This window comes from Rhinatrema bivittatum, chromosome 2 (genome assembly GCF_901001135.1).
Source record: "Rhinatrema bivittatum chromosome 2, aRhiBiv1.1, whole genome shotgun sequence".
Lineage (NCBI taxonomy): Eukaryota > Metazoa > Chordata > Amphibia > Gymnophiona > Rhinatrematidae > Rhinatrema > Rhinatrema bivittatum.
The window spans coordinates 1619939-1631018 of record NC_042616.1 but is presented as its reverse complement, the minus strand read 5'-3'; the positions used below and the strand labels follow the sequence as shown (position 1 = coordinate 1631018).

At 46.7% G+C, this 11080-nt stretch overlaps 1 protein-coding gene across 2 annotated transcripts in view; it reads right to left on the bottom strand.

Moving 5' to 3' along the window:
* Nucleotides 1-1000: 1000 nt before the first annotated feature.
* The window catches only part of AGAP3 (ArfGAP with GTPase domain, ankyrin repeat and PH domain 3), a 1011227-nt gene continuing 1001147 nt past the window's right edge, over nt 1001-11080 (bottom strand). For both annotated transcript variants that reach the window (XM_029587235.1, XM_029587233.1), the window contains exon 18: nt 1001-2253. In XM_029587235.1, coding sequence (XP_029443095.1) covers nt 2068-2253 — 186 coding nt within the window. In that variant the 3' untranslated portion in view covers nt 1001-2067. The remainder of the gene's footprint in view (nt 2254-11080) is intronic.

Here is an 11080-nt window from a genome sequence, read left to right as displayed (position 1 = left end):
AAAAACCAGTTCCAGAGAAGGAGGCTGCACAGGCTCCCAGCACCAGCGAAGGTGAGGAACGCCTCAGTGACCCGGGCATGGAGGAGAATGGGGCTCCTCAGCGCGGGCCTTCTTCTTCAGTGGTTCCGTTGGTACCGACGTCGAGGCTGTGCCGAGATTGGCGGACAAAGCTTTCCGAAGTCAGTGCCAGTGCTTTTCATGGTGCTCGGCCTGGTCTTTCTCCGGCGCTGAGGATGACGAGGTGGATTTCTTCGGCAGAGATCCAGACAACCGAGAGTCGCCGGTGGCTGGTCGGTGCCAAGCTGCTGAAGGTGACGGTGTCGATGATGTCAAGGGTTTCGACGGAATGGGCTACTTAGTCTGGAAGAGGAGTTTCATTTTCTCTAAGCGAGCCCGGTGGCCCTTAGGTGTCATTTGGGCGCAGTTCATAAACGTGACAATGTCATGGCTAACCCCCCAAGAACAGGACACATACCTGATGCGGGTCCGTGATGGACATCGTCCTGGGACAGTCGGGGCAGCGTTGAAAACCCATTGCCATACTTGTTAAGAAAAACTTTAGCCATGGTGCGGTCGGTGGCCGTCAGACCTAAAAGGGGGAACCGTCGGTAACAGACTGCGAAAATGAGGTAAAGCCTTACCTAATGTTAGTAGGTATTGAAAATCGATAGGGGGACCCTGGATGGGGGAAATTTTGTCCAATTTTGAAAAAATTCCATGAGGAAAAATTTCCTGTCAGGAATAATTATGAGAGCTCCTCAATCCGCGTGGCTACTGCTGCGCAGAAAAAAAGAGACTGAAGGGGGATCCCTGCTGGATGCAGGGTTGGTGGCATGCTGGGCATGCTCGGTGTGCCAAGTCAAAGTTCTAGAAACTTTGACAAAAGTGTTCCGTGAGGGCTCCATCCTGATGATGTCACCCATATGTGAAGACTACCATCCTGCTTGTCCTGTGAGAAAATTTCTTGCTCTTAGACAGGAGTTACTGTCTAAGGGGGACTGCTTTATATTAAAGTATCCATGCAGATGCATGGTGAAATATAATAATGAGAACTATGTCTTTACTAAAGGGGCTTTTGGGAATAACACTCTAAACCTCTGGTAAATAAGTATTACAGGGGGTCCAGTGTCTTTCATTTGATTATAATATGTAATTTCCTGATTTCTGCTCCTTATTTTCATTGTCTTACCACTTTGCCTATGATAATTTGGGGTGTTGAATTATTTGGTTCCTTTTAGAGGTTGAGTATATGCCTATTAATATTACTGTAAACCTCATTGTTACTTAAGCAAGATAATTCTTGTTAATAATGTTTAAATGTAAATAAAAAGAAAATTAAAAAAAAAAAAAAAGAAAAGAAATGACTGCTCATATCACTTCTTGCTGTCTGAAGTGAGGTTGAGAGGTTGTGAAACCATTAACACTTCTTCCACCCTCTGAACTGCTCTCATAATTAATTGTCTTTCAGGACAACTCATCTTTGTGCTGGAAGACGGGAGGGATGGTGGGGAAGAACACCACTACAGGATGCAGCTTTGGGCAGGGAGCCTCATGCTTCCTCCATCCTTAAGGACGGGCTTACGGTACAGTATGGGCTGGACAGGACTCAACGATTGCATAGAACGCAGGGACGAACTGTGGAAACGAGTGGCAAGTTTCCACCCTTGTCTTATAGCAGCTTAGGAGACAGAGACGGTTGATGGCAGCAGTGGGCCCATGTGGAGAGGCCACATGCTGGGATGTGCATACATAAGCAGAGAATGAACCCTGCATGTCCCTCAAGCACAGTGAGATTCGTCCACATTCAGTCACTTTACAAAGTTCAGTCTTCCACAGAATGGTTTCCATAGCAACACAAGTCAATGGTATCCCTTCTGGGTAAATGCAAGTTCAGTTGTAAACAAGAAGTGAACTTGGATTAGTAGCATGTCAGCCCATTAGGTGGGGAACTAAGAGTTCTTGCCCCCGATTCCATCAAATGGAAGTTTACAAGTACAGCCCTGTTGGCACAGGTCGGAGGACTGGTGACATTCCTATGAGGTGGGCAGGAACTGGATCAGATGGTACTCATGGAATGGCATGGCTCATGTTGGTATTCTGGCGGGGCAGACTGGGGGTTGATGCAGTAATTGAAGTGTCATTAGGGCATCCATGCTGAAGAAGAATTTCTGTGCACTCCTGGCTTGCAGCCCTCCTGGCGTAGGCGAGTGGCGTCTGTCCACGGGCATCACGGCTCTTCACATCCACACCATACTGCAGGGGAGGCAAGAAAAGACAGAATCAGCAAAACCCACTCTAAACTGGTAACAACTACATTCAGCATTCTCTTCCTTTTTCAGGATTCTTGTCACTAGACAAAGATCATGAAATCCAAATTCCTGTAAAAAGTTGGATGCAGGAGAACAAACATGGTAGCTTAGTAGGAAGGGAGATCAAAAGCTCATTGCATTCAACTTCTATCAGCTGCTTCTCTAGTAATCACTAATTGTGATTCGGCAAAAGATGACAAGTAGACACCTTTCTTCCCACAGTCAATTTTGTCTCCAAGAAGCAGAATTATCTTAAGATAACTGTCTTCTAAGCATATTCAGACACACAACCAGGACAACTTTCCCTGGAAGCACTCCTCTTTTTTTCTGAATGGAGAAATTACTTACCTGATAATTTTGTTTTCCTTAGTGTATTATTATTTATTATCTTTATTTATTTATTTCTCTATACAGGTGTTCGATTTTACACATCACATCGGTTTATATTCAACCAAAAAATGCAGGAAATCGGGCGTTTCCTTTGTCTAATACATTGAACATTTGTAACCTGGAAATGGTTAACAAGGGATATGAATGGAACATGGAGGTAGTTAACGAGAGAGAGGAACATTAATGGGGGGTAGACAGATGGACTCAAGACCAGCGGGTTTATGCTTCCCTGCCAGCAGATGGAGATGGAGCAAACTGATGTTACAGTATATATACCCCTGCAGTGATCCCAGCCTGCCAGTATTCTTTTCAAAAGCAACTGTGGACAGACTAGCAAAAACTTGATTAAAAACAGGTAACCAGAACTGTACCTAACCATAAACATAGAACCGATGTAAGATTGTAGGTACCCCAAGCTAGGGACTGGATGAACGCTTACCAGTAATCCCTGTGAACCCAGAGCCCCACAGGAGGACTATTGACATACTCATGCGGCAGCTGAGGGTGGGATGCTGAGTCCATATGTCTACATCAGTGGTTCCCAACCCTGTCCTGGGGACCCCCCAGCTAGTCAGGTTTTCAGGAAATCCACAATGAATATGCATGAGAGAAAATTTGCATGCACTGCCTCCATAACATGAAAATTTTCTCTCATGTATATTCATTGTGCATATCCTGAAAACCTGACTGGCTGGGGGATCCCCAGGGCAGGGCTGGGAACCACTGGTCTACACTAAGGAAAACAAAATTATAAGGTAAGTAATTTCTCCATTTCCTAGCGTGTAGACAGATGGACTCAGGACCACTGGGATGTACCAAAGCTACTCCCCAGCAGACTGGCAGGCTGCCCACAGTCCAGTTAACACCGCATGTGCAAAGGCTGCATCCCCCTGGGCCTGCACATCTAGATGATAAAACCTGGAAAAAGTAAGGAGAACCACATTGTAGCTCAGCAGATATCGATGGCAGACAACAGACTAACCTCTGTCCATGACACTGCCTGAGCCCTAGTGGAATGAGCCATAACCTGAGTAGGCAACGGCTTTCCAGCATCCACATATGCAGCCGTGACTACCTCCTTAATCCAATTAGCTATGGTAGCCCGTGAAGCCAGAGCGCCCTGCTTACTCCCATCAAGGAGAACAAATAAGTGATCAGTCTTTCAAAAAGACTCAAAGACCTCCAGATACCGCATGACAATTTGCTTGACATCCAAAGAGCGCAAGAGGAGAAACTCCTCTGCATCCCTGACCTTATCCAGGGATGTCAAGGAGATGGACTGATTCAAATGAAAGTCCAAGACTACCTTGGGCAATAAGGATGGAACACTACGCAATTGTAACGCCCCTGGAGTCACCCAAAGGAACGGTTCCCGGCAAGACAAGGCCTGCAGCTCAGAAATTTGACGCGCAGAACATATAGCCAGCAGGAACACAGTCTTCAAGGTCAACAACCGTAAGGAAAGGCTACGCAGTGGTTGGAACGTAGGGCCCACCAAAAAATCCAGCACCAAATTAAGACTCCACAATGGAACCGGTAACCTCAAGGGAGGCCTAAGATGCTTCACTTCCTTCAAAAAACGGGCCACATCAGGATGAGATGACAAAGAAACACCATTCACCAGGCCTCTGAAACAGGCAAGAGCCGCAACCTACACCTTCAAGGAATTAAGGTCCAATCCTTTATTCAATCCATCCTGCAAAAAATCCAGAATGAGAGAGATCTTAACTGAATGAGGAAGAACACCTTGCTCCTCAAACCACGCTTCAAAAACTCTCCAAACACATAAGCCAAGGAAGTGGAGAACTTGCGAGCGTGGAGTAAAGTGGCAATCACCGCAGAGGAATAAACATGCTTTAACAGGCGAGCCCTCTCAAGGGCCAAACCGTAAGACAGAATTGAGTTGGATCCTCGCAAAGAACCGGACCCTGCTGTAACAGATCCATGTGTGGTGGAAGATGAAGGGGGGGGGTCTCCACCAGGAGTCATCGCAAATCTGCATACCATGGATGCCTGGGCCAGGCCGGCACTACCAGGAGTACTAGCCTCCTGTGGCCTTCGATCTTGCAAATTATCCTGCCCAGCAAAGGTCATGGAGGAAAGGCATAAAGCAATCTGTCTTCAGGTTAGACCTGTATGACAGCGTCTATTCCCAGGGACCACGGATCTCTCCTGTGACTGTAGAATTGAGGAACCTTCGCATTTCGAGAAGTTGCTAGCAGGTTTAGGAATGGAAGCTCCAGCAATCCACAATCAGCTGAAATGCCTTGGCTGACAACACCCACTCTCCTGGGTCCAGACTCTCCCTGCTGAGAAAGTTCCAAATTTGCAGATGATACAAAATTATTCAGAGTAGTTAAATCACAAGCAGATTGTGATAAATTGCAGGAGGACCTTGCGAGGCTGGAAGACTGGGCAGCCAAATGGCAGATGAAATTTAATGTGGACAAGTGCAAGGTGTTGCATATAGGGAAAAATAACCCTTGCTGTAGTTACACGATGTTAGGTTCCATGTTAGGAGCTACCACCCAGGAAAAAGATCTAGGCATCATAGTGGATAATACTTTAAAATCGTCAGCTCAGTGTGCTGCAGCAGTCAAAAAAGCAAACAGAATTTATTTATTTATTTATAAACTTTTCTATACCGATATTCGTAGCAACATCATATCGGTTTACAGTATAACAGCAGGAGGAAATTACATTGAACAGGAAGGGGCTAAATGGGATTCATAGGAACAGTAAACTTAGCAAGGAAGAGACAGGTAACCAATCAAGGACAACAATTAATTAGTAATGATAATGCATATAAATAAATATAGGAATAAGTATGATATAGTTCTTTCAAAATAGTAAAAGGGATATGTACAGAGTTCAGCAAAAACTGGCATGTTAAGTAGATTTATTTATTTATTTATTTATTTATTTATTAACTTTTATTTACCGACATTCGTGAAGCACATCATGCCGGTTTACAAAGAACTCAGGCGGGAAATACAATGAAACAATATAACAATATAACAATAACACATTAATAACAGAACCAAAAATCTGAATACAACGAGAACCAAAGGATCAATGATAACGGGGGGAGGAAGGGGGAGGGAGCAATGGAGGAGGATAGGCAGGGGGCAGGTTATGGGGAGGGAGGGAGGGTATTCACTAGGATATAGTTTATTTAAGGGGAAACTGGAGGTGCAAAAGAGAGAGAGGTGTACTCGGGGAGATGATAACGGCCAGGAGGCCCAAGGATCTAGGGATGGCTAGGGGGGGGGGGGGAGAGGGGGTGGGGATGGGTCGGGCGAAGGGGGGGTAGGGGTAAGTGACAAGTAGTAGATGGGGGAGGTGGGGCTGGAATTGTAGGGGGGAAGGCTTGTTTAAATAGCCAGGTCTTCAGGTTAGTTCGGAATTTGGAGGGACATGTTTCGAGCCGTAGGTTAGTGGGTAAGGAGTTTCAGTGAGTAGGTCCAGCTATGGATATAGCTTGTTCCCTCGTAGATGAGAGGTGAGCATGTTTTAGGGCGGGTACATGGAGAGTTCCATTCTTCGAGGCTCTGGTGAGTCGCTTTGAGCGTTTGGGTTGGAAAGGTTCCTCAAGCCAATTGGAGTTATGGACGTGTATAGCTTTGTGGATTATGGTGAGGGTTTTGTAGATGATACGGGAAGGGATCGGGAGCCAGTGCAGGTCTTTGAGGATGGGAGTGATGTGGTCATATTTGCGGGCATTAGATATAGTTTGGGCTATAGCATTCTGCAGCAGTTGTAATGGTTTCAGAGAGGTGGAGGGGAGGCCTAGGAGGAGTGAGTTGCAGTAGTCAAGTTTTGAGGCAAGCGTGGCTTGGATGACAGTACGGAAGTCACTGGAGTGCAGTAGGGGTTTTAGTTTTTTCATGACATTAGAGTTTGTAGTAGCCTTCTTTGAGGATTTTATTGATATGTTTCTTTAGGTTTAGTTGCTGGTCAAGGTGCACTCCAAGGTTTCGTGCACAGGGCTGTGAAAGATAGGCATTAAAGGCAGGATCATTTGCAAGGTTAGGTTTGGGGGGAATGTGTTGTGAGATGAAGAGCAGTTCAGTTTTTGAAGAGTTGAGGGCGAGGTGGAGGTTGGAGAGTATGGTATTTATGGAGGCAAGGCAGTTCTTCCAGTGTTCAAGGGCATTGGTGAGAGAGTCACGAACAGGCATAATGATTCAGACATCATCTGCGTAGAGATAGAATTTGAGACCTAGATCTGTGAGGAGATGGCAGAGGGGGATGAGGTAGATATTGAAAAGGGTGGATGAGAGGGAGGAGCCTTGTGGAACTCCTTGGGAAAAGGCATGGTGGGAAGATTCGGCATTACCTATCTCAACAGAGTATTGTCTGTTGGAGAGATAGGAGGTGAACCATTGAAGTGCAGCACCTGAGAGGCCAATGTTAGTGAGACAGGAAAGGAGTTGGGTGTGGCTTACAGTATCGAATGCAGCAGAGATGTCCAAGAGGGCAAGGATGAAGCAATGACCTTGGTCCATTTCTCTGATGAGGTGATCAGAGAGGGAGAGTAGCGGGGTTTCCGTATTAAGGTGCTTACGAAAGCCGAATTGAGAGGGGTGGAGAATATTGTTTTCTTCAATGTATGTCGTTAACTGGGAATTGACCACCTTCTCCATGATTTTTTAGATGAACGGGAGGTTAGAGATAGGCCGATAATTGGCTGGGTCTTGTGGGTCTAGAGATGGTTTTTTAAGAAGGGGTTTGATCACTGCATGCTTAAGGGGGATAGGAACAATGCCTGATGAGAGGGAACTGTTGATGATTGTGGCCACTGGTTTGGCTATGGTGTCTGGTATCATAAGTAGGGCTTTTGTGGGAATGGTGTCTGAAGGATGGAATGCAGGTTTCATCATTTTGAGGATGGATGTAATTTCAGTCGATGAAGTGAGTTCAAGGGAGTTGAAGGTGGCAGGAGCAGGATGGGGGTCCTGTACGGTATGTTGGGGTTCGGGAGGGAATCTGAGCAGGATATTAAAAATTTTGTTATGGAAGTAGTGCGCCAATAGTTCACTTTTATACTTTGCTTCGTTGTCAGGGATGGAGGGGGGGGGGGGCAGACTTGGTGAGTGTGGAGACATATGAGAAGAGGGCTTTCGGGTTGTAGATGTAGTCATGTATTTTTGCAGAGAAAAAGTCACGTTTGGCATTTAGGGTGGAAGATCTGTAAATGTGGAGTGCGGATTTGAAGATGGAGGTTTTCTGTGGCGATGGGTCTTTCCGCCAGGCTCTCTCTTTTTGTCTAAGATCATTCTTCTTTTGTTTCAGTTCAGCTGTGTACCAGGGTTTAGTGTTCTTAGCTGCAGGATTTAGTTCACGTTTAACGATAGGGCAGTGTTTATCTGCAATATCCAAGGTAAGATTGCTCCAGGACTCAATTGCAGCATTGGGATTAGTGCAATCTAGTTTGTAAATGGAGCTGGAGAAGGCAGAGATGAGATCCTCGCTGGGACAGGATTTTCTGTAGTTGATGGTATTGTTGGGAACAGTGTGGTTTAACATGGGGGTCTTAGTAGAGAGAAATGTTTTGATGAGGGAATGGTCTGACCAAGGGACAGGGGTGCATGCGGGGGGGGGGGGGGGGGGGGGGTTGGAGGAGAGGATCCAAGAGTTAATGAATAGCAGATCTAGCGTGTGCCCTGCCTTGTGAGTGGGGGAAGAGATGATTTGTTTGTATTCCATGGCCTGGAGGGAATTGAGGAGGGCTTCACAGGTAGGGGAGCGAGGGGAGACATTGACATGAAGGTTAAAGTCTCCTAAGATAATAGCTGGCTTATCGATGTTGATATTGTCTGAGATGAATTCAATGAGGGGGGAGGGATTACGTTCTATGAATCCAGGAGGGGCATAAATGAGGCAGACTTGTAGATCATGGGATTTGAATAACCCAATCTCAAATCTGGTAGGGGGTTCAATGATTATAGGTTTAAGTTTTATCTGCTTTTTGACAGCGAGGAGTAAGCATCCGCCTTTTTTCTTAGGTCTTGGGGTGGAGAATATAATCATATATATACCGACGTGATATCTTGATAAACGGCGGTATATAAAAACCAATAAATAAATAAATAAATAAATATATTTGGTTCGGGAGCTGGTTGAGGAGGACCGTGTCAGAGTCTTTGAGCCAGGTCTCCGTAATGGCACAGATGTCTGGTTTGTTGTCAGTTATTAAGTTGTTGAGAATTATGGTTTTCTTGGCAAGGGATTGGGCATTGAAAAGTATTACAGCTAGGGTGGTTAGACCTAGGAATTGGGTAACTGGAGAAATGAGAATGGGGAGAAGGGATTTATAAAGGGAAGGGTGGTTGTGCGGTGTGAGGTAAGGAGATCTGCAGGGGTGGTGGTGGATACATGGGTTAGGGAGATGAAGGGAGCTTGCTATGCTCCTTACCATGGTAGCCTTGGTAGCTAAAAATAGATCCCCCTAATGGGAGCAGTGTGGGGAATGAGGGGGAGGGGGACAGCAGAGATAGCAGGAGCACAATTGAAATGTAGAGATTTCTTACCTGATAATCTCCTTTTCCTTAGTGTATGCAGATGGACTCAAAACAAGTGGGTATAGTGTGCTCGTGCTAGCAGTTGGAGACGGATCTGACGTCAGCACGGGTACATATACCCCCACAGGAAGTGTAGCAATTCAGTAATCTTCCTTGCAAAAGCTTTTATGGATATATGTGTGACTGACCGATCGTTTAAATGAACAGGATTACCCTGACCAATTTGATGGTAGCTGGAGACTGCCAGTGTTCTCAACCGGAAGGCGTTGATACCCTGCAGGGTGGGAGCCCTATATAAGCAAACATGGCTTACCGTGAGACTGTGAATCCCCATGTATACCGGCAGCCGGGCGGGATGCTGAGTCCATCTGCATACACTAAGGAAAAGGAGATTATCAGGTAAGTAATCTCTACATTTCCTAGCGTGTAGCAGATGGACTCAAAACAAGTGGGATGTACAAAAGCTACTCCCGGACTGGGCGGGATGCTGCCCGAGGTCCGTTTAGGATTGCCCTCGCAAATGCTGTGTCCTCCCTGGCCTGAACGTCCAGACGGTAGAATCTGGAGAAGGTATGGAGGGAGGACCACGTCGCCGCTTTACATATCTCTGCAGGCGACAGCATCCTAGTTTCTGCCCAAGAGGCCGATTGTGCTCTGGTAGAGTGAGCCTTGACCTGTAGAGGTGGTGGTTTTCCTGCCTCTACGTAGGCCGCCTTGATAACTTCTTTGATCCAGCGGGCGATGGTTGGCCGTGAGGCCGCTTCCCCTTGCTTCTTCCTGCTGTGAAGGACGAACAGATGGTCCGTCTTTCGTACTGCTTCTGACATTTCCAAGTTTCTGAACAGCAACCTGCCAATGTCGAGATGGCGCGGTATTCGACCTTCTTCTGACTTCTTCAAACCTTCCATGGTTGGCAAGGATATGGTTTGGTTGAGGTGAAATTGTGAGACTACTTTGGGTAAGAGATAGAACGTGCGAAGATGGATAGCCTCCGGAGTGATTCTGAGAAACGGATCACGGCAGGACAGTGCTTGTAGCTCCGAGATGCGGCGTGCTGAACACACAGCCAGCAAGAACACCATCTTCAAGGTCAACATACAGAGAGACAGGCCTCGAAGGGGCCTGAAGGCGGATCCTGCTAGAAATTCCAACACTAGGTTGAGGTTCCACAGGGGCACTGGCCTACTTCAGTGGCGGACGAATGTGTTTGACTCCTTTCAGGAAACGTTAGACGTCTGGATGTTTGGCATGGTGTTGCCGTTACTCCTGGGACCGTAGCAAGACAGTGTTGCCACCTGAACCTTGATGGAGCTGAGGGACGACCCTTCTGAAGTCCATCTTGCAGGAAATCCAAAATGATAGGAATTTAGTCGTCTTAGAATTTGGAAAACACGCTCAGCGAGCGTGAGGTGGCTCCAAACTGCTTTGGAGACGGAATTACTGAATTGCTACACTTCCTGTGGGGGTATATGTACCCGTGCTGACGTCAGATCCGTCTCCAACGGCTAGCACGAGCACACTATACCACTTGTTTTGAGTCCATCTGCTACACCGCTAGGAAATGTAAATTGTAAACAGTGTTCTAAAGGCTTAGGGCAGTTTGGCAATATGAGCCTACCCTGCTCGGCCACTGACGCAGCCTACAGTCTACAGCATTATTCCGTGTGTGACTGCGAGGTCACTGTTGGCTAGTTGAGGATTTCGTGGTGGGGTTCCTTTGGATCGAGGTGGCTGACGGGCATGAGAGAAAAAGGAACAGCTGGTATCGCCTGAGGGATTAGCACGGTGCGGCGCCGGAGGAACAGGTAAGGATTTTTGAAGGCCTACCCTGCTCAGCCGCTGACGTCGCTGTAGGAG